The 22,172-nt window shown below is 43.7% G+C and overlaps 1 protein-coding gene across 5 annotated transcripts in view; it reads right to left on the bottom strand.

The window, feature by feature from the left end:
• Positions 1-22,172, bottom strand: part of VRK2 (VRK serine/threonine kinase 2) — a 188,848-nt gene that overhangs the window by 21,927 nt on the left and 144,749 nt on the right. For all 5 annotated transcript variants that reach the window (XM_077486047.1, XM_077486051.1, XM_077486050.1 and 2 more), the window contains one exon: positions 7,608-7,789. In XM_077486047.1, the coding sequence (XP_077342173.1) occupies positions 7,608-7,789 (182 nt within the window). The remainder of the gene's footprint in view (positions 1-7,607; positions 7,790-22,172) is intronic.

The following is a 22,172-nucleotide window of genomic DNA, read 5'->3' as shown; positions in this document are numbered from 1 at the left end:
CTAATATATCCCTCCAACTTTCAGATGCCATTGTAGGAAGATAATCTGTGTTATTCACGTTACCTGTCAGTGGTCATAAAGTAATAGCTGAGCAATCCCACGTTATCACTTCCTACCCAAGGACATTATATACAAACAACAGACTTGAAGGGTACACCCTAAATGCATTTACATTCAAGATGGTATTTTGACGCAGTAAGTGGGCTTAAGCCCCATACAGCCATATTTTTTTTTTAATATGTTGAGGTGTTTTTAAATAGCCTTTAATGCCATTTTTGTATGTGTGTGCTGTAATCGATTTTGTTCTGTTTACGGTCTTATAGCAGCACCATCTTGATTATAAATGCATTTAGGGTGTGCCCCCAAAGTCTTTGTATATGGTTAGGGTCCTGACCAGATCCCTTGGGCTGGAGCACCCCATCTCCCGCCATTACCTCTTATTAGTGTCCACCTGTGTTATAGGAGTCCTTCTAGTGCTCCCATAAAGAGGAGTTTGTCTCCCATGGTTGAGATGTAGGATCTTTCATTCTATTAATAGTGTAGAACCCACTGATAATGGGGTATTTTGACACAGTAAGTGGGCTTAAACACCATATAGCCATATGGTGTGACCAAGTCCCCATATTTTTTTAATCTGTTCAGGTGTTTTTAAATAGCCTTGCAGGATTTAATGTAATTTGTGTATGTGTGCACTGTAATCGATTTTGTTTTGTTGTGTTGCAAAGACATCACATGATGTCCTGGAATTTGAGTGGAGATATCTGAATGATGCTTGCCGCTTTTTTTTCAGCTGGAGATTCCCTGCCAAATTTAAGCCATCATACCGGCCATTTAGCCTCTTGATTACTTTTACAGGTGGCGGGAGGGGACGTCTCCCCAACTGGCCTGCTGTGCTTCTCCCGGCTTGCCCATGCAAACGGTGGGCCAGAGAATGATCGTGCCAGCGGCAGCGGTTGACTATGGAGCTGACTGTGGGCCAGATGGTCCCCAGCCATCTCTGCAATCCTCAGAAGCCAGAAGCAACATCATGACACTGAGTTTTTTTTTTTTTTTTTTTGCAGGAATGACTGAGATAGATTTATTTATTTTTGTTCTCTAGCTTTTCAGCATAGAGGAGAGATCTGGGGACTTATAGACCCCAGATCTCTCTGTAAAGAGGACCTGTCATGCCCTATTCCTATTACAAGGGATGTTTCCATTCCTTGTAATAGGAATAAAAGTGATCACATTTTTTATTTTATTTTTTTAAAGAGAAAGTGTAAAATAAAAAAAGTAAAGCTCCCCCATCACCTCTTGCTCGCAAGCAGAAGCAAATGCATACGTAAGTTGCACCCGCATATGTACACAGCATTCAAACCACAAATATGAGGCATCGCCATGAAAGTTATACCGAGAGAAATAATTCTAGCGCAAGACCTCCCCTGAGAAAGTTAAAAGCGTCGCTAGGAATATAGAGATTTTTAAGTACCAAAGTTTGGTGCCATTCCATGAGTGTGCGCAATTTTAAAACCTGACACATTGGGTATCTATCTACTAGGCGTAACATCATCTTTCACAAACTTTTACAAAAAAAAAAAAAAAAAATTGTGTTAACTTTAGTGTTTCGCTTTTCTTCAAGGACCACGATTTTATTCCCTAGGGTCTCTGCTAAAAAACAATATATATAAATATTGTATGGGAGTTCTGAGTAATTTTCTAGCAAAAAATGATGATTTTTGCATGTAGGTTTGTTCAGCACAGTCTGCTGAACAATTCTGCTATAAGTTTATGGTCATTGAAGTGACCACGAGCTTATAGCAGAGGAGGAATGCAGGTCCGTACGGCATACAGACCTGACCAGCTGAAAGCAGTGCTGTAGGTTTGTACCGCATATGGACCTGGCAGTAAAAGGGTTACAGTGTATTAGGTATTAAAAAAAAAATTCAAATCATATATTAATTTCCACATTTCAATTATGTATAGCCTACCCCTATTAATCTGAATGACTTTGAAGTTTGAAAACTTCCCTTTTGAAAAATTCTACACATTTCATTAAAAGTGAAGTATGGGTTACGCTAGATTCATACTTACCTAGGTGACTGTAACATCAAACCAATGTTGCAGATGTCCCCCAGTGTCTCTGCACTGAGAACCGAGCCACTGAACATTGCCCATGGCTTGGTTCTCACTTCTCCCCAAGTAAAGGCAGCATCTCTTCTGCTCTGACCTCCACGCTCATTGGCGTGATGAGCTGTGGAGGGGCGGGGAGTGGCCATGTCAGCGGCTCACTGAGACTGCCATCAATCAAGGCGGATCCAGACTTGGGAAGTTGGGATGATGAGCTGCCTCGACTGATGGCAGTGACATCAGCAGAGAGCAGACTTAAGACCGCGCTCTGCTGAAAACTGGTCACAGGAGTGCAAAACGAATTGCACTCTTGTGGCCCTTAGGAGAAGCCCAGCCTAAAAAGCTCAGGCTGGACTTCTCCTTTAAGTGCAGTGTCATAAGAAATATGCCCTGTGTGTTAGCACTGTTGGGTCACATATTTCACAGAGCCTACCTTCTGAACTAGAAGTGCTAAGAGGAGGAGTTTCAGGAGCCACAGTCAGTACAGGAATAACAAACCATATCAATACTGCTTTCAGACAGCAAGGTACCATGGGATATGTAGTTCTTAGCAGAAGAAAGTAAACTAAAGGAATGAGCAGAGGAGAAGCCAAAAGGCATGCAAGGAATCCAATACCTTGAGGAAAGAGATGACCAGCAGACAGGCAACACTCCACGAAATGCATATTTTCAAGTGAGCTTATTCACTTGACGACCAGCCACCGACCTGGTACGTCATTGGTCTTCAAGTGGTTGTACTGGGATGATGCCTGCATTTGCAGGCATCAACCTGATTCTGTTTTTAGAGCCAGCAGTCTAGCCGCTTGATTGCTATTACAAGCACCCGGCACCTTCCATAGCTTGCTCAGGCTCTTCGGTCCCACTGGGAGACCTGAGTTACCAGCCGGCACGTCCACCAGCTAGTCAATCACCCAAAGAAAGCTGGGATTGGCTTTGATTGGTCTCCACTATGGTAACCCTGAAGCAATGATGGGTTATGGATTGTGTTTTTTTTTGCATTAAAATTCAAAAAAGTGTATTTTTCCCCCAAAAATTGCATTTGAAAAATGGATGCACAAATACAATGTGACACGAATAATTACAAAGCCCAATTTATTCTCTAGGGCCTTCCGCTTTAAAAAATAGAAAAATTATTCTAGCAAAATGCTGTTAGATGGTTATCCCCCTGGGCATGTGTCAAATAACTGGGCTGCACACCAATGACATTATTCTAAAGCAGGCGAATACGTCGGTTCGAATTGCGAACAAATTTTCTTTAAAAAAATCTGAAATTTTGTAATCCGATGGTGTGACCATAGATTTCGAAATTTGACCAACCGATTTTCCCATGATTGATTAGAAGATTATTTGATTTTTCTAAAATTTCCAACATGTCCGATCACTCAAATTTGATGGCCGCATGAAAATTGGCCATTGCTGCAGCCCACTAATGGTGGGAAATGCAAATGAAAATTCTAAGTTTATGATTTTCAAAAGAAATTTCAAATGGAATTTGACCCATGTATGGCCAGCTTTAGAAATATTTCACAGTATGTGCCACAGAGCCCCACCTACAAGCTGCCCCTCTATGACACATTTCACTCCAGCGTACTTAGTCATACACAAGTTAAGTGTTTTTGGTGTGCGACATGTGAATTTACCGGAGCCCTGCACCAGAACAACTGACACCTTTGGAGCGGTGGGTTTATATTGATCTCCTGCTCATGTAGTTGGCTTTCAGCTTTTCCCAAAAGTCTGCATAGCATGTGAGGTCAAATTGCAACATGCACAATGTGTTAAGGATGAACAAACTTATGTAACCTGTCAAATTTTCTATGCAAATCTATTGCATAATCAGGTTTTGCTGTTAAGCAAGGAGAACTCTGTGGCACAGCACAGGCTTTGTAGTGGAGTGCCCATTTATTTACTATGCTCAGATGCAGGCGCAAGCTTTTAAATCCTTTTGCAACAATGCCCCGGGTTGTTGGACACGTCCAGGGAAGACAAATATCTCTGCTTCCCTCATTTAACTGCTTAGAGAGGCCACACTTCATGAAACAGGTTGCTGGGAAAGTGATCTGCACCAAGGTGAGTAGCCCTCTATTGTCAGAATTGGCATGTAGGCAGCCATACAAAAGCCTGTTAGTACCCAGCTTCTCCAGGAAACCCAGCTATTGTGATAGCTACCAGAGTACTCCTGTTGCCATAGCGTGCCCCCCATGTCCTTCAGGCCTTGGATCCCTTTATCTGTGTTACCGGCCCTTTTTTGCATTTCACCGAAACAGATGCTGGAGGATAACCACAAGTAGCTGTTTGTGTTCTGAATTGTTTTACTGAAGTAGTAATTCTCAGCTAGACTCTGTTATAGAGACAATGCTATGCAGACGCATTCCCATGAGTGAGCCACAGAGACATTTCTGTGAAGAGTCTGAGTCTATGTTTGTGCAAATTTTAAAATCTATTTTCTATCTTTCTGTGGTGTATGCATGCTCTTTGCCACCCAGACCCTGTTTTGCACCTGTGTAGCAAACTAAGTTACAGTTACTCCCTTTTATCATTTGGCTGATAACCTGTCCATATACAGTGCCACAACATGAAAATTAGCATTTTATTAAAGGTCTGTAAAATGCAGACAACAGTGTGGAGTAATACAGCGGGATATAGCAGAGAGCCGGTAGGGCTATATCTACTCTGTTATAAATGTCCCCCATCCAGTAATACTGAATATTAATTACAGATATTGGATGCAGAGTTGACATTTATTCGGTTTTATTCTGCATAACAGTGCAAGTAGAACAGTGCCAGGTGCAGTACCTAAAGCAACCAATCTGAATCCATCTTGTACTACTCTGCTATGAGTGACCAGTTGCTACGCTTATAATACTTTGAAACACTTTGAGTGGAATTTATCAGAACTGGAGCAGACGGTATCTGGAGCAGCTGTGCATGGCAACAAATCAGCTTCTATACCTCTGTCTGCTCCAGTTTTGATAAATTCCCTCCTTTGTTCTCTACACTACTTACTGAATAAGCCCATTAGCGATAACTACAGTATTAGACCCTCAGCCTTTAGGGTACAGCGGCCGCTTTATGTACATGAAGACCTAGCCAAAAAAAAAACAAAGACTGGCTAAAGAAAAAAGAAAAGATTTTACAAGCAGAGACCATTATAACTTATTGAAAAGTTTGCTTTCCTTTTCAACTTCTCATTGTAGGATATCTTTAAAGATTGTCGTAATGAAACTTTCATTTATAACCAATGCCAATTTGTCAGCTCTGTTATGTATGCGATGTGTGTTTTTACCCTTTGTTAACTTTATGAAAATTCCATTGAAAGGTTTTCCTTTCTTGCTTGAGCCAAATAAATGCAATTCAATCAACAAATGTGTTTATTTTTTTATTTTTTAGGTTTATTTCTAATTTTTACAATATAAAAATATTTTTGGGGGAATCCACCAGACATTTCATTGCATGGATCAGCTCTACCAAGCACACCAACATTTTAATTGTTGTAGAAGTTTGTATGCGGAAGTCAAACACAAGGATTATTGTATGCGTTATCACTCCGCTACCAACTGATTTGTAAGGGTCTAGAAAAAAACTGCAGATTGTGGTGCAGAATAAACCCTCAGTGTTTAAAATATTTTTCTATAGATCCACTTCATTAGCTGAACTTTACCTTTTTTTTTTTCTCCTTTACTGTACTTCTGAACATCATTGTCCCTTTACATATTGACCAATGTTAAAACTATCTTCATGTTGTTTCCTTGAACTTTTGGTTAAGGAGCGCGCATTGTGAACTTAAAGTGGTAGTAAACTGTCTGATGTAAAAACCCGCTGACAAACATGGTTTGTTCAACAGAAGAGACCCTGGAGGTCTCTTTTGTCATAAATGAATCCCCCCGTCTGTCAGCAGGTAATGCCACCTGAGCCATGCATATGCAGCTCTGAATGCATTTATTGCCTGCTCCGCATGCTGCGGGGAAGTGACGGAAGGAAGACCAGGTTAACATGAAAGTGCAATGGGCCAGAGAGAGCCGTCACAGCTGATGGCTCTGTCTATAGGGAAGTCTCTCTCTCTGACTTAAACCTGCATGGGGGCAGGGTTTTTTTTAGTCTCCTGAGATTTACTACCACTTTAAGGCAGTTATCACCTAAATATCTGCTTTAGGATTACATGCCCCATGATTCCTCATGTAATTCTCATACAGCACAAGCGTACCAAAACAAACATCTTATACTTATTTGCTCTGTGTAATAGTTTTGCACATAGCAGCCCAGATCCAGCCATGACTCAGCCCTGGCCCCCTCTGTCTCCTGATTGGCTCACTGCCTGTGATTGACAGCAGAGGGAGCCAATGGCTGGATTGAAAGTGGGCTCAAGTAAGTATTAGGGGGAGTTGCTTCACACAGAAGGGTTTTTTATCTCCATGTATAGAATGCATGAAGGAAAAAACCTTGAGGTATTTATTGCCATCTGGGGCTCCATTTTGCCCCACCAAGTGTAAGCTGCTGCAGGGGTTGGCATTAAAGCGAACCTGTTGATTTGGTCTACATGAATAATGTACAGCTTCCCCTAAAGCTGAATATGGATAAGTGAGATTGGGGTGGAGGAACTTGACTTGCCTGCACAGAATCCTGACTTCAACCCGATAGAACACATTTTGGATGAATTAAAGCAGAGACTGCGAGCACCAGGCCCTCTCAACATCAGTGCCTGACCTCGCAAATGCACTTCTGGAAAAATTGTCAAACATTCCAATAGACTCACTCCTAAACCTTGTGGACAACTTTCCCAGAAGAGTTGAAGCTGTTATAGCTGCAAAGGGTGGGCCAACTCAATATTGAACCCTACAGACTAAGACTGGGATGCCATTAAACTTCATGTGCGTATAAAGGCAGGTGTACCAATACGTTTGGTAATATGGGGTGTGTATATATAATTATAAAGATAGATAGAAAAGAGAGGGAGAGAAACCTCACTATTATGCAGTATCTCATTTATCAGGGAAAACCTAGAGCTCACATCCTACTATAATTCACTAAACACAAAATAGCCTTTATGTGGCTTAACCTGCATTAGATTTCCTTTAAGAAATATTTTTGCACTGGCACTTTACAAGTTCTCTTTGACTAACATGCATATTTTTCCCAATGGAGCATGGTTTCTTTGGTACTTAGTACCTGCTAGACTTTCATTTGAAAAAAAAAAAACTTCTAGGTAGAACAGCTTTTCCCATCAACAAAACATTGAAAAGAAGAAAGCAAGCCCAAGGAGTGAGAGATAGGATCAATGCTAGATGATATATCCTCTAGCACACATCACACACCAAACAAGTAAAAATGTGAAAAGCGCAACAAACATGACTTCAAGATATATTTTTTTTCAGTAACAACTCAAAATATATACTCTAATAACTTACTATAGATTTCCTTTACCGTGAGATCATTTGAACTCAGCAAGAGTATAAACACAGTTTGATGTGGATAAAAAATTTGAGAACTTTGTACACACACAGTACCTTTGTCTTATCAGCTATAGGTCTTCTCAAGGTGGAACTCTGACTAGAGAAAATCAGAGGTGCGCCAAATCTGGTTCCAGCAGACTCAAGAGCATTCAGCAGGATTCCCTTCAGTCTTTTATAATTAGGTTTCATGCTGTACTGTAAAGCACTGACTTCAGTCATAAACTTGGCTATATCATCTGTAGATGCAGAAAACAGATTAAGAAGACGCACCAAAATACAGAACCTGAAAAAAATAGGGTTTTTATAACAGCTTACCTGTAAAATCCTTTTCTTGGAGTACATCACGGGACACAGAGCACCATAGTAATCACTATGTGGGTATATAGGCCCCTTTAGGTGATGGACACTGGTATACCCAATACAGGAAGTTCATTCCCTATATAACCCATCCTCCTACCAGGAGTACCCCAGTTTTTGTAGCAAAGCAATATACCTAAACCCCCAAAAAAGGGGAGGGACCTCTGCGTCCTGTGATGTACTCTAAGAAAAGGATTTTACAGGTAAACTGTTATAAAAATCCTATTTTCTTTATTGTACATCACAGGACACAGAGCACCATAGTAATCACTATGTGGGACATCCCATAGCAATGCTATTTAAGGGGAGGGAGAGACAACCAGTAGGGCACCCCCAGACTTGAGGACCTATACTGCTGCCTGCAGCACACTGCATCCAAAGGCAATATCCTCATGCCTTCTTACATCCACCTGATAGAGCTTGGTGAATGTATTTACTGAAGACCAAGTTGCGGCCTAACAGATCTGAGCCATGGAGGCCTGATGACACGCTGCCCAAGAAGCACTAACCGCCATGGTAGAGTGTGGAATCTTACCCCTTAAATCATAAGTCTAAATTATAACTTGCCGAATCCACTTAGCAACAGTGGATTTTGACACTGCCTGTCCTTTCTTAGGACCTTCTGGCAGTATAAACAAGACATCAGTCTTCCAGATCTGAGCAGTCATCTTTAAATAGACTTTGACCACTCTCACCACATCAAGACAATGTAGTGACTTCTCTTCCCTGGAACATGGTTTTGGAAAAAATGATGGCAGGACAATATCTTGTTTCAGGTGGAAACCTGAGATCACTTTTGGCAGAAAACCTGGATGAGGGCGAAACACCACTCTGTCCTTGTGAAAAATCAAGTATGACTCTTTACAAGAGCGAGCAGCCGATTCCGAAACCCTCCTTGCCGAGGATATAACAACCAAGAACACTAACTTCCTTGTCAGAAGGACTAAGGGAATATGCTGTATCGGTTCAAATGGCTGTTTTTGTAACACTGACAAAGCTAAGTTTAACTCCCAAGGGTTCAAAGGTGATATAATTGGCGGATTAATCTGCATCACCCCTTGCATAAAACCCTGGACTAAAGAATGTGTAGCAAGCGGTCTTTGAAATAACACTGATAAAGCTGAGACTCAGCCCTTAATAGCACTCAAGGCCAACTTCATCTCTACCCCTATTGTAGAAAGGCAAGAATTCTGCCTATGATATAGCTCCGAGGGTGCCAATCCACCAGGAAACATAAGCCCTCCAGACTCTATAATATATAGTTCTGGAAGCTGGCTTCCTTGCATCAATCAAGGTAGAGATAACTGACCCGGAAAGCCCACATTTCTTCAGAATGTGGGTTTCAATAACCAAGCCGTTAAATTTAGAGTTTGTAAGGTAGGATGGAATAGCGGCCCCCGTGAGAGTAGGCTGTAGTGGAAGGGACCATGGATCCTCTACCGTCATCTTTACGATTTCTGCATACCAGGACCTTCTGGGCTACCAGAATTACCATCTTTCTTTCCAGCTTGAACCTGCAAAAAAGTAGTGGCAGCAACTGAATAGGAGGAAATGCATAAATCCGTGAGAACTGATCCCATGGGGGCACCAACGCATCTGTTCCGCATGCGAGTGGATCCCTCATCCTGGACACAAAGCTGACCAACTTCGTGTTGAACCTGGGCGCCAGAAGATCTACGTCCGGAGTCCCTGATTTCTGGCAAATAGCACAAAAAATGTTGGGGGGAAGAGACCATTCGCCCTGGAGCAACTGCTGGCGGCTCAAGAAGTAAACCTGCCAATTCTTTACTCCCGGAATGAAAACTGCTGATAGGCACGGAACATTCCTTTCTGCCCAAGGATATGGTACACCTCCTTCTGTGCTGCGAGACTCCTGGTGCCCCCTTGGTGATTGATGTAAGACACAGCTGTGGCATTGTCAGATTGGATCCTGACAGGACAACCCCGTAACCTGAATGTCCAGGCCTTTAGAGCCAGACCTGCTGCCCAGATCTCTAGGATGTTGATGGGCAGGGTCCTTTCTGTCTTTGACCACTGTCCCTGGACAGTTGTCTTTTCTAGCACTGCTTCCCAGCCTAAAAAGGCTGGCATTTACCACCTTCCAGATAACTGGTCTGAAGGATTTTCCTTTCAGCATATTCTGGGTTAGCAACCACCAACTGAGGCTTTGAGACACCCTTAGGGACAGCTACATTGGCAAGTCTAAAGCTTGAATCGTTTTGTTCCAAGCAGACAGGATACTGTTTTGCAACAGTCTCAAATGGAACGGGGCATAGGGAACCGCTTAGAATGAAGCCACCATCTTTCCTAACAGCCTCATGCAAAGGCAAATGGAGGGATCGCCTTTTGACCTGACCCTCTGCACCAGCTCTCTTATGGAGATGATTTTTGCCTGAGGCAAGAACACATTTTTCTGAGCTGTGTCTACGATCAGACCCAAGTAGTCCAGCCTTTTTAGCAGTTTTAAGGAAGACTTCTCTAGGTTGAGAATCCAACCTAGACTTTTCTAGGTAATTGGTTACAATGTGCACACTCTGCTCCAAATGAGCCACCGACTGGTCTATTAGCAATAGATCGTCTAGGTACGCCAAGACTGTTATGCCCTATACCCTTAATCTGGCTAGAGATGGGGGCCAGAACTTTTCTAAACACCCGGGGTGCTGTAGCTAGCCCAAAGGGCAAGGCTACAAACTGAAATTGCTGCTGTTCTATCTCGAACCGCAGAAACCTTTGCTGAGTGGGAAATATAGGGGCATGTAAATATGCATCCCTGAGGTCGATAGATGCCAGAAGTTTTGCTCCTTGTAGGATAGAAACCACTGACCTGATCGACTCCATGTGAAAGGAGCAGATCTTCAGCAACTGGTTTCGATTTTTTAGATCTAGAATGGGTCTGACATCTCCATTCGGTTTTGGTACCGTAAAGAGAATAAAACCCAAAACCTTGCTCTTCTGTGGGGATTTGTATGATCACCTCCTGAGCCAGTAATCGTTCTAGTGCCTGAAACAGATATTGCCTTTTCACTGGATCTTTGAGAACGTTTGACCTCAGAAAACAAGACGGTGAAAACTCCCGAAATTCTAGTTTGTACCCTAGAGACACCGTGGAGATGACCCATCTGAATTTCCTCTTGCCAGACTTCTGAGTATTGCAGAAGCCTTCCCCCCACCATGGCGAGGGGGGGGGGGGGCAACCCTTCATAACGAGGCTTTAGAATTCTGTTTGCAGGTTTCCGGCCCCAGGACTTCTTTTGTGCCTGGGCCTGACCCTGAGGCTTTCCTCTAGAGCCTGATGGTGGAGGCCATCGCCACTGCCTAGAGGCAGATGCCCCTGGTGCAGGAGAAAGAGTCCGCTTAAATGAAGGGTGTTTATTCTTTCTTTTGACTGGCAAGAGAGTACTTTTCCCACTAGAAATTATTTGGATGTATTTGTCCAAATCATCCCCAAATAGCCGATCCCCATGAAAAGGAAACCCAATCAGGAGCTTCTTGCATGGTGCTTTGGCTGACCAATTTTTTTAGCCACAGGATCCTACGCATGTGTACTAGCACAAGCGCACGGCGGGACACCTGGTGAATAGAATCTTTAATGGCGTCTATGGCAAAACATAAAGCTCTTGGTAGTTTGGCCAAATCCTGGGCTTGTTGTACAGAAACCTCTTTAAGGGCCTGTCTAAACTGGTCCTTTAGGGATTGACAGATGCCTATTGCAGTGACTGCAGGCTGAGTAACCACACCTGCCAAAGAAAAAGAGGATTTTAATAGGAATTCTAACCTTTTATCTGTTGGATCCTTAAGCATTTATGCATTCTCACACTGGAAATTGCAGCATCAACTGCTGGTACATTCCATCTTTTGGTGAATTTCTCCTCCATGGGATAGAGAACTGAGAATCTCTTTGGAGGGAGAAAATGTTTATCCGGGAGATCCCATTCAGCAAAAATAAGCTGTTCCAATAATGCATGGACAGGAAACATGCAAAGGCTGCGAGGGTTTTAAGAAATCCAAAGAAGAAATGGAGGTTTCAGCTGACTCCGTTAGGGATAGCTTGAAAGTGGAACGAACCATCTCTGTAAGAGATTGCACCAACAATTTTCCAGATGGCTGAAAAGGGTTCATCCACTGTTTCCTCTGCAGAGGAGTAATGGGCTTGTCTTGTCGTCTGAGAGTAACACCTCATCCTCTACCCACTGTTCCCTTGGTGAAGGGTCTTTTGGATGGAGGATGCGATTAAAGCCACTAATCTTCCTTCTAGGCCCAGCAAGGCAGAGGAAAATGCATGTTCAGTGACATATACAGGGGCTGAGATGTGAGAAGCAGCTGCACCACCAATTGGTTCCAAAGACTTACCCCGGCTTGCCGCCATAAAGTTCTGATTGGTGATGAGCAAAATGTATTTTTTCCTGTACTGGAAATGCCTGTATGCATCTTTTCCTTACATACCCCCAGTGCTCCTGTGTGTCAGACCACCATCTCTCCAGTTGCATTCAATGTAGAGATCTCCTGCTTGAGAAATATTATGTTTTAAATGTCTCAGATGTGAGCTCTTCTTGTGTGCCTGCGCTGTGTGCTCCTCGTGGACACTACGTACTGTTCACAGCACCGCGCCTAAGCAACGCCCTCTCACTCATTAACCCGCCCCCCTTTTGTTTAAAATTAACAGCAGTCCACAGCATTTGGGTCTGGCAGCGCAGATCCGTAAGAGGGGATGGAAAGGGAGGCCGGGGAGGTGCTTCACTTTATGGCTACTGTGGAGAATAAATATACAGATAGGGAAGCCACTGCACTCCCCGAAGGGGGGAGTACAAACTGCTGTTGTTCCTCCCAGCCCCTTAGTTCCCCCAGGGGGCAGAAGAACATGTTGCAAACCTTGTTCAAGATTTAGGAATCTCTCCTGGCTGCTGAGATTACACACACATGCCGTTTTAGCTGGACACTGAGCTGACCGAGAAGCAACGTATAAAAGCCCATCTTAGACACTGGCAAAAAAACTGAGGTACTCTTGGTAGGAGGATGGGTTATATAAGGAGTGAACTTCCTGTATTGGGTATACCAGTGTCCATCACCTGAAGGTGCCTATATACCCACATAGTGCTTACTATGGTGCTCTGTGTCCCGTGATGTACGATAAAGAAACATGTTTTCAAAATATTTTGCATTCTTTAAGTCTAAGGCCCCTTCCACATGCAGGCTACACTAGGTGTATGCTTGCTCAGAGAGGGATCTGTCTACTGGTCCCCACTGAGAAGGTGGATGGCTGGTCTGTGTCTGCTTTGCTTATGCAGAGCAGACACAGACAGACATAAATGGACCTACTGTCCGTTTACACCATCCGATCCACTAGATGGAAGGGGAACAAATCCCCATCCATCTGTTTTTAGCGGGTCAGATTGGATGTTGGCAGGCGTAAATAAACACATTTTACACCCACCACTCCATAGAGGAGCATGGGAGGTACGATGAGGTCCACCTGAAAAACTGAAAGGTGAACCAGATCGGTCCTATCGTGTGAAGGGGGTGCCTAAGACAAAATATTTATAATACATTGTAAATGACAACTCAGAAAATGTTTGTATTTTCTTAACACAGACTTGTTACTTGGTAATAGATAGAATGCTGCAAATAAGGACACCAGAGAGATAAAGTAAACCTTTTTTCATGAAGGTTTTTGTATTTTTAGTATTAGGAGTTAAAGCCAAGATAAGACAAACTGCTAACTACAAAGGTAAAAAAACATAAGAGAGCTTTTTAACCTGGCAAAGGATTTGTGTCACCTTGCATATAGTTATAGGATTTACATCAGGGGTCAGCCTCCTTTTTCCACTTAAGGGCCGGATTCAATGTATGTGAATGTATGGAGGGCCACATTCACCTGCTAAAAAATTAAGATAATAATAATCCTAACAGTAATAATAACAGTACAGGTTTACCTCACTTTACTAATACAAAGCTTTACATTGCACATACCCTGCACATTACCCAACCCCCGCACCTCTGGAACCCTTTAGGTTACACAGCCCCCATACCTTTGGACCCCTGTACTTTACACAGACCCCCTGCAGCTCTTGACCCCTGCACGTTACACAGCCCCCCCCCCCCCACAGCTCTGGTCCCCTGCATGTTAACCCCCTCACACAGCTCTGGACCCCTGCACATTACACAGCCCCCCCCCCTGCAGCTCTGGACCCCTGCATGTTACACAGCCCCTACAGCTCTGGACCTCTGCATGTTACACAGACCCCCGCCAATAGCTTTGGACCCCTGCACGTTACACAGCCCTCCCCCCACAGCTCTGAACCCTTGCACGTTAACCAGCCCTCCCCCCATGGCTCTGGACCACTGCATGTCACATAGCCCCCCCCAGCTCTGGACCCCTGCATGTTAGACAGCCCCAGCTATGCCCCTTCCTATCTTTCTCATGCAGAGGGGAAGAACTGCTGGAGTTAATTTTTCATATTAGCAAGCTTATGATTGGTTGCTGGGACCACCTAGCAACCAATCACCTACTGATTAAATTAGCAAGTTAACTCCAGCAGTTCCGTTCCGGTCCTTTATTCAACGCTGCTCCTCTGTCACTCTCTCTATCCCCTGCTGTACAGGAGACAGTGCTTTCTGTCTCCCGCTCCGCTCTGTTGTGATCGGTGGAGCGAATCTGGTGGCCAGCCCTGGGTGTCACCCGGATACTGGTATGGTCTGGGCCGGACATTTAGCGGCCGTGGACCGTAGGTTGATTTACATGATTCTGACACAAACTGTCAGGTAGAGCACACCATTTTCTCGGTTAGAGTTGTAGACTATAGAAGAAAAAAAAAAAACTATCATGTCCTCGCTTCACCTACACCCTGATGATTGGTCAGCACAAAGAACAGCAGCAAACTGATGAGGTTATCCCTCTGTACATTCTGCTCTTTTCTCTCATCAGTATCCTTCTTGTCAGCACATTTGCATGCAGCACACCTGATTGGTTTCCAGTGCCACTGAGTCCGAGTGCCGCTGTATAGAGGTTAACATCAAGTCAAATTAAGGTGCGCTAAATAGTTTCATCCACAAAAGAAATACAGTTGTGCTGAAAAGTTTGCATACCCTGGCAGAAATCATGAATTTTAGCATTGATATTGAAAATATGACTGAGCATGCCAATGCACTCTTTTTTAACCCCTTGACGTCCGCCCTATAGGCAATTGACGGTGGCAAAGTGGTTGCATAATCCTGATCGGACGTCATATGACGTGATCAGGATTATGAGCCGCTGCGCGCCCCCGGGGGCGTGCATCGCGGCGATCATTGTTGCGGGGTGTCAGTCTGACACCCGGCAACTACGATCTCGGTAAAGAGTCTCCGACGGAGACTCTTTACCACGTGATCAGCCGTGTCCAATCACGGCTGATCACAGCGTAAATAGGAAGAGCCGGTGATCGGGTTTTCCTCACTCGCGTCTGTCAGACGCGAGTAGAGGAGAGCCGATCGGCTGCTCCTCTGACAGGAGGGGTCTGTGCTGATCGATTATCAGCACAGCCCCCCCGAGGATGCCCACACTGGACCACCAGGGACGCCACCAGACCACCAGGGATGCCCAGAAAAAGGTAATCCTCCCTAGACCACCAGGGATGCCAGTCAGTGCCACAATGGATGCCAATCAGTGCCCATAATGGATGCCAATCAGTGCCCACAATGGGCATCACTGATTGGCATCCATTAGTACAGTATAACATACAATGCCGCCTATGAGTGCCCACCTGTGCCGCCTATCAGTGCCCACCTGTGCCGCCTATCAGTGCCCATCCGTGCCACCTACCAGTGCCCACCCATGCCCATCTGTGCCCCTATCCATGCCAATCCGTGCCAGCTATCAGTGCCAATTTGTGCCACCTATCAGTGCCCATCTGTGTCGTCCATCAGTGCCACCCATCAGTGCCAAATATCAGTGCCGCATATCAGTGTCCATCAATGCCACCTCATCAGTGCCACTTCATTGGTGCCCATCAGTGCCCATCAGTGAAGGAGAAAACGTACTTATTTACAAAGTTTTGAAACTGAAACAAAAAAACATTTTTTTTTCAAAATTTTCAGTATTTTTTTATTTGTAGCGCAAAAAATAAAAACCGTAGAGGTGATCAAATACCACCAAAAGAAAGCTCTATTTGTGGGGAAAAAATGATAAAAATTTAATTTGGGTACAGTGTAGCATGCCCGCGCAATTGTCATTCAAAGTGCGACAGCGCTGAAAGCTCAAAATTGGTCTGGGCAGGAAGGTGTTTAAGTGCCCGGTATTGAAGTGGTTAAGGATAGTGATCATATGAAGCCATTTATTATCTCATAGTTGTTTGGCTCCTTTTTAAATCAAAATGATACCAGAAATCACCCAAATGGCTCTGAGTTTACATACCTTGGTGCAATCACAGGGTGACACACATACGTTAAAATGGTAAGAGGGATTGCTTCCTTACATCACCATCATCCTAAAAAAGGGTAAGATCTTACTACCCCTAGCAGTTAGACTGATTTTGCTTTTAAATACCGACGTAAAGATACTGGCAAGGATCTAAGTTAACCGCCTTAAACTCATTATGCCAACAGTGATCCATCCAGACCCAACAAGTTTTAATACCGGGAGGGAAGCCAGAGACAATGCTAGCCATGCGATCCAGCTAATACATTGGGCACAATTGCAGACTGACCATACACCCTGTCTTTTGCCTTCCACCGATTCTGAAAACGCATTAGACAGGGTCGATTGAGTATACCTTTGAGTGGTGCTGGCTAGACTATTCCTTGGCCCCAACATGCTCTCCTAGATAGCATCGCTTTATGGCTCCCTGGAGGCTTGGGTTAAGGTGAAGGACGACCTATTCGATATTAGGTACAGGCAGGACGGTCGTGAGGAAGTAGAGAGGAGACATTGCTGGGAAATGACAGCAGAGGAGTTGTTACAAAGGGAAAGCTAAAGGAGGCCCTTAAATCTTATACCGCAAGCATGGAAACAAACAGCTGACACAGGAAAAAGTATTTTGTTTGCTACACAGTGGCAGATACTGTGAAAGCGTAATACCCCTATGTGGGGTGAATGGTTTGGTGAGTGCATTACCTATAGGGCTTCCATTTTTTATTTTATTGACTTTTTTTAACCACTTCCCACCTGGCCAATGCATATATACGGCCGGGTGGGAGCCGTCTACTCCTGATAGGACGTTCAGGAACGTCCTTCAGGAGTAGCGGGATCGCGCGTGCGCGTGCCCGCGCAGCGGCGCGATCCCGATGTGCTCGTGTCACCCGGACACGGCACATCTCAGATCGGCAGGAGGGCTCTGTGATTGGCCCTCCTGATCACATGACGGCCGTGTCCACTCACGGCCGTCATGTGATGTAAACAAACAGCCGGTTGCTAGGCAATCGGCTCTCCTCTCCTCACACGGAAGTCACCGCTGAGGAGAGGAGAGCAGAACGCTGCAGCCGGCTGATGATCAGTGAGTATGGGCTGCTTTTTACAGCTTTTTTCTCACTGATCATCAGTGTAGTGTAAACACACAACACACCACACAGTACAAACACAGTCCCCACATATGTCCCCAAAACACACATGTCCCCAAAACATACATGTCCCCAAATAATAAAAACACATGTCCCTAATAATAAAAACATGTCCCCCACATATGTCCCACTAAAATCACATGTCCCAATGATTATCTGCACACATATGTACGTGATCACCTGCACACATATGTACATGATCATTTGCGTACATATGTCCGTGATCACACAAACCAATTATTATACACTTAACGGAATTTTTTTTACCAAAAACATGTAGCAGAATACATTTTGGCTTAAATTTATGACAAAATTTGATTTTATTGGATTTCTTTTCAAATAGAAAAAAGAAAATATTGTTTTTTTTCCAAATTTCCGCTATTTTTGCGCTTATATCGCAAAAAAAAAACGGAGTCATGAATAAATAACACCAAAATAAAGCTCTATTTGTGCGAACAAAATGATAACAATTTCATTTGGGTACAGTGTAGCACGAATGCGCAATTGTCACTGAAAGCGCTAGAGCGCTGAAAGCTGAAAATTGGGCTGGGAAGGAAGGGGGTGAAAGTGCCCTGTATTGTAGTGGTTAAACACAGTATATTTTACTTAAGTTTGTTGTAATGTATACATGGGAGTATCACTCAGGCACGCGTTTAAAGGGCACCAGTCACTTTATGAATAAGGTTTTTTTTTTTCATATACACTTATCAAATGCACTGTAGTTGACATACATATGTATTTATTTCTTTGTATTGGATACTGACCATATGAGCCACACTGGGGCCACATTTAATAGAACATCTGTCTATTGCTGTACTAGTGTTTTTGCTTCTGCTTTTTGGTTTGAATTTTGAGATTTATTACATTGGGATGTCCGATACATTAACTATTTGTAATGGAACCAGGCAAGGTTGTCCACTGTACCCCCTCATTTTTGCACTCACCCGCAAACCATTGCTTAATAGTAGGGATGCACCGATACCATTTTTTATTTTTTTTTTACAATGAGTACAATTACCGATCCTTTTTTTTAGTACTCGCCGATACCAATTACCGATACCTACTGCAAATGTTTTGCTTTATCTTCAGCTGTCAGCAATGGTACTAAGCATTGAAAAGTTATTTACAAATGATTATTTTTTTTAATTTAGCGCTTTTTCAAATGTATAAATATATGTTAATATACATGTGTAAAAATATTCACTAACAAAGCAAACAAAAAAGTTTTAATTGTTGATCGTTTATAAAATAGACACGAACAAAAGAAAAAAAGCAGGAAAATAATAATTAAATGGAGGAGTATAGGGAGGTAATTAAGGCTGATTAGAGTAAATTAAGGATTAATAAGGGGTTAAACTGAGAAATATTTGTTCGTCCCTTTGATCTTCAGATGAAGAAACAATGTTTATTTTTTTTTATTTTAGGGTTTCAGGACTGAGCAATGTTGGTAATAAACATTGCTGGCTGCTGAATACTTCAAACTTAATGACACGGCAGACGTCTCCCCCGCTACATTATGGGCAGCCCATAAAACTGTGATACGGGGCAAAATCATACAATTCTCCTCCCAACTAAAAAAAGAACATAGGGCCGAAATAACCAAACTCACTAACGAATTCCAGGCATCATGTAAACGTAACAAACGTGAACGTACACAAGCTTCCCGTCGGGATTTAGAAAACTCAAGAATCAAACTTAATTTAGCCCTTACCACTGAAGCAGAAAAACACCTCCGATGGTCTGGTGCCAGGTTTTATTTACACAAAGATAAAATTGGCTCTAAATTGGCCACCAAACTGTCACCCAAATCACAGATAATGGCTCTACCCAAGATAAGGCTACCGTCGGGCATCCCGACACAAAACCCACAACGTATCCTAAAATGCTTCCACGAATTTTTCTCTTCCCTTTACAAAGACAACAATCCCACCCCTCTCCCAAGCGTCGAGAAGTTTCTAGACTCCTTACCCTTGCCCAAACTCTCTAGGGAGCATATGGAGCTCCTTGAACAACCCATTTCCTCTTCGGAGGTCAAGGAAACCATACAGAAACTCAAACTAGGCTCGGCTCCCGGCCCAGACGGCTTTTCAGTCGGATATTACAAAAAATTCTCTGACACTTTAGCTCCTTATTTAGCGAGATTTTTTAATTCTCTTCGCCAGGGTACTCCCCTGGATAAAGCCTCTAACCTAGCATACATCTCGGTCATTCCAAAACCTGGAAAAGACCCGTCTTTGGTGTGCAACTATCGTCCGATTTCATTGATCAATAACGATCTTAAACTTTTAACGAAAATAATGGCAAATCGTTTATCCTCCTTCATAGCTCAGTATGTACACCAGGATCAAGCAGGCTTTATCCCGGGGAGACAGGGCCCAGACCAAGTAAGAAGAGCCATAGACATAGTATCCCTCCTTAATTCGCAATGGGGTGGTGGACCCCCTCAGGAAGGGTTCCTCCTTTCTGTGGATTTACAAAAAGCGTTCGACACAGTCACCTGGCCTTATATTTTTGCAGTACTTCGTAGGTGGGGCATAGGGCCATATTTCCTAGGTACCTTAAAATCACTTTATTCTAACCCCAGCGCCCAAGTACGATTGCAAGGACGATATTCTGAAATATTTTCCATCGAAAAGGGGACTAGACAGGGATGTCCTTTATCGCCCCTGATTTTCGCCTTAGCCATCGAATCCTTAGCCATCGCCATTCGTACAAATCCGGATATCAGAGGAGTCTCATGTGGTGGGCGGGAACATAAATGTGCCCTTTTTGCCGATGATTTACTCCTTTTCATCACATCCCCCCTCATTTCTACTCCTAACATTATCAAACTTTTGGAACAATTTGGAGTCGCTTCAGGACTTCGAGTCAATGTTTCAAAATCCGCAGCACTGAACATATCCATCTCGCCAAACCTCCTCACGCGCCTTCAGGCTCACTTCCCGTTTACTTGGAACTCTTCAGCCATCCCGTATCTGGGAGTTAACTTAACCGACAGACATGACAAGTTATTTGCTAGCAATTACCCCCCCATGTTCAAAAAACTCGAAGCGGATATGGCCATGTGGTCCAAATATGATCTATCCTGGCTGGGCCGGGTTAATTCTATTAAAATGACCCTTTTACCTCGCTTGCTATACCTCTTCCGTTCTCTTCCAATCCCAATCAAAAAAGCACAAATTATGCGGCTCCAATCCTCTATCTTAAAGTTTGTCTGGGGTTCTAAAGGCAGCAGATGTTCCAAGGAGATTCTTTATAGATCCAAGACCCAGGGTGGCCTTGCTCTCCCCAATGTTTGGTGGTATTACCAAGCCGCTCAGTTAGCTCAAATCTCAGTAGTATATTCCAAGGGCCCTAAACCTGACTGGCTTATAATGGAGAGGGAGGCGATACCGAAATACACGATTGACTACTTACTCTGGTCTACACCAAAACTTCGCCCTGCAATATTGGCCCCTACACTATCTCACACTATGTCTTTGTGGGACAAACTACGAAAGCTCCCAGCCCTGGTCTCTCCCCTGCGCCCCCTTGCACACCTCTTTAATAATCCAGAATTCCCACCGGGTCAAAATATTTTAGCGTTTAAATGGTGGGTGGACAAGGGGCTATATAGAATTGGCCACTTCCTACACGCCACTGGACCTCTCACACCGGGATACTGTGTGAGTAAATTGGAGATGCCCACTACCGAAAGGTATAGACTATTTCAGATTTCCCATTTTCTACGCTCCAAATGGCCCCTCAATTCTACCCCCCCTTCACCGACTCAATATGAAATATGGTGTGCTGACATACAAGATCAGAGGGGAGGCATCTCCATTGTTTACAACTCTCTAGCCAAGGCTCTTAACAAACCATTATACGCCCGACTTTGGGAACAAGACCTGGCAATAGAGTGGGACTTGACCAAATGGTACTCGCTTTTCGGCAGATCATTCAAAGGCATTATGAATACCTCACTAATGGAAGCTAGCATTAAGATTATGATGCGTTGGTATCGTGTCCCAGCCTCTCTGGCTAAGATGTTTCCGAACACTTCCCCCCTATGTTTTAGGGGTTGTGGACTCACGGGCACACTTCTCCACATATGGTGGACATGCCCTAGGATACGAAAATTTTGGAACAGTTTTTTCCACCTATTGAGAAAAATTACGGGAACGGCTGTCCCACAGATACCTGAAATAGCACTTCTTAATGCCAGCATTGATAAGATCCCCAAACACACTCAATCCTTAATTTTTTACATGCTCTTAGGAGCTAGAATTACCATAGCTAAAAATTGGAAAAGGCCCACGGTACCAATGAATGGTGCGAAACTGAAAATTTCTTGGATCATGGCCCAGGAAAAGATTGTCAGTAAACTTCTAGACAAAACCCACAAATTTCAATTGGTTTGGGAACCATGGGCTAACTACATCGGAATCCCTATTATTCCAGGGACTTAGGAGTCTGGGTACGCTATTCTTCACCTAGGAGACCTTCCCCCTCGTTCCCTCTTTCCCTCCTTCCCTCTCTATGCTACCTCTTTCCTATGGATCTGCTCTCCCTCTTATTCTTTCTAATCCTGCTCCTCCTACGATCCTCTCTTTTGCTGTGCTCTTGGGTTCATACAAAATTTCCCCAGTGCTTCAGTCACGCATTTTGAGATTTGCACAGATGGTAAAGGTCTACCAGTGTAGCTGGGTATTCTTGTTCTTACGATGGTTTAACCTGCTATATCTCAACTTTCTA

The sequence above is a fragment of the Lithobates pipiens genome, unplaced genomic scaffold (assembly GCF_037356315.1).
Source record: "Lithobates pipiens isolate NorthernLeopardFrog02 unplaced genomic scaffold, aLitPip1_a1.2 Scaffold_18, whole genome shotgun sequence".
NCBI classification, from domain to species: domain Eukaryota; kingdom Metazoa; phylum Chordata; class Amphibia; order Anura; family Ranidae; genus Lithobates; species Lithobates pipiens.
The sequence above is the reverse complement of the archived record's forward strand: the minus strand, read 5'-3'. Positions and strand labels throughout refer to the sequence as shown.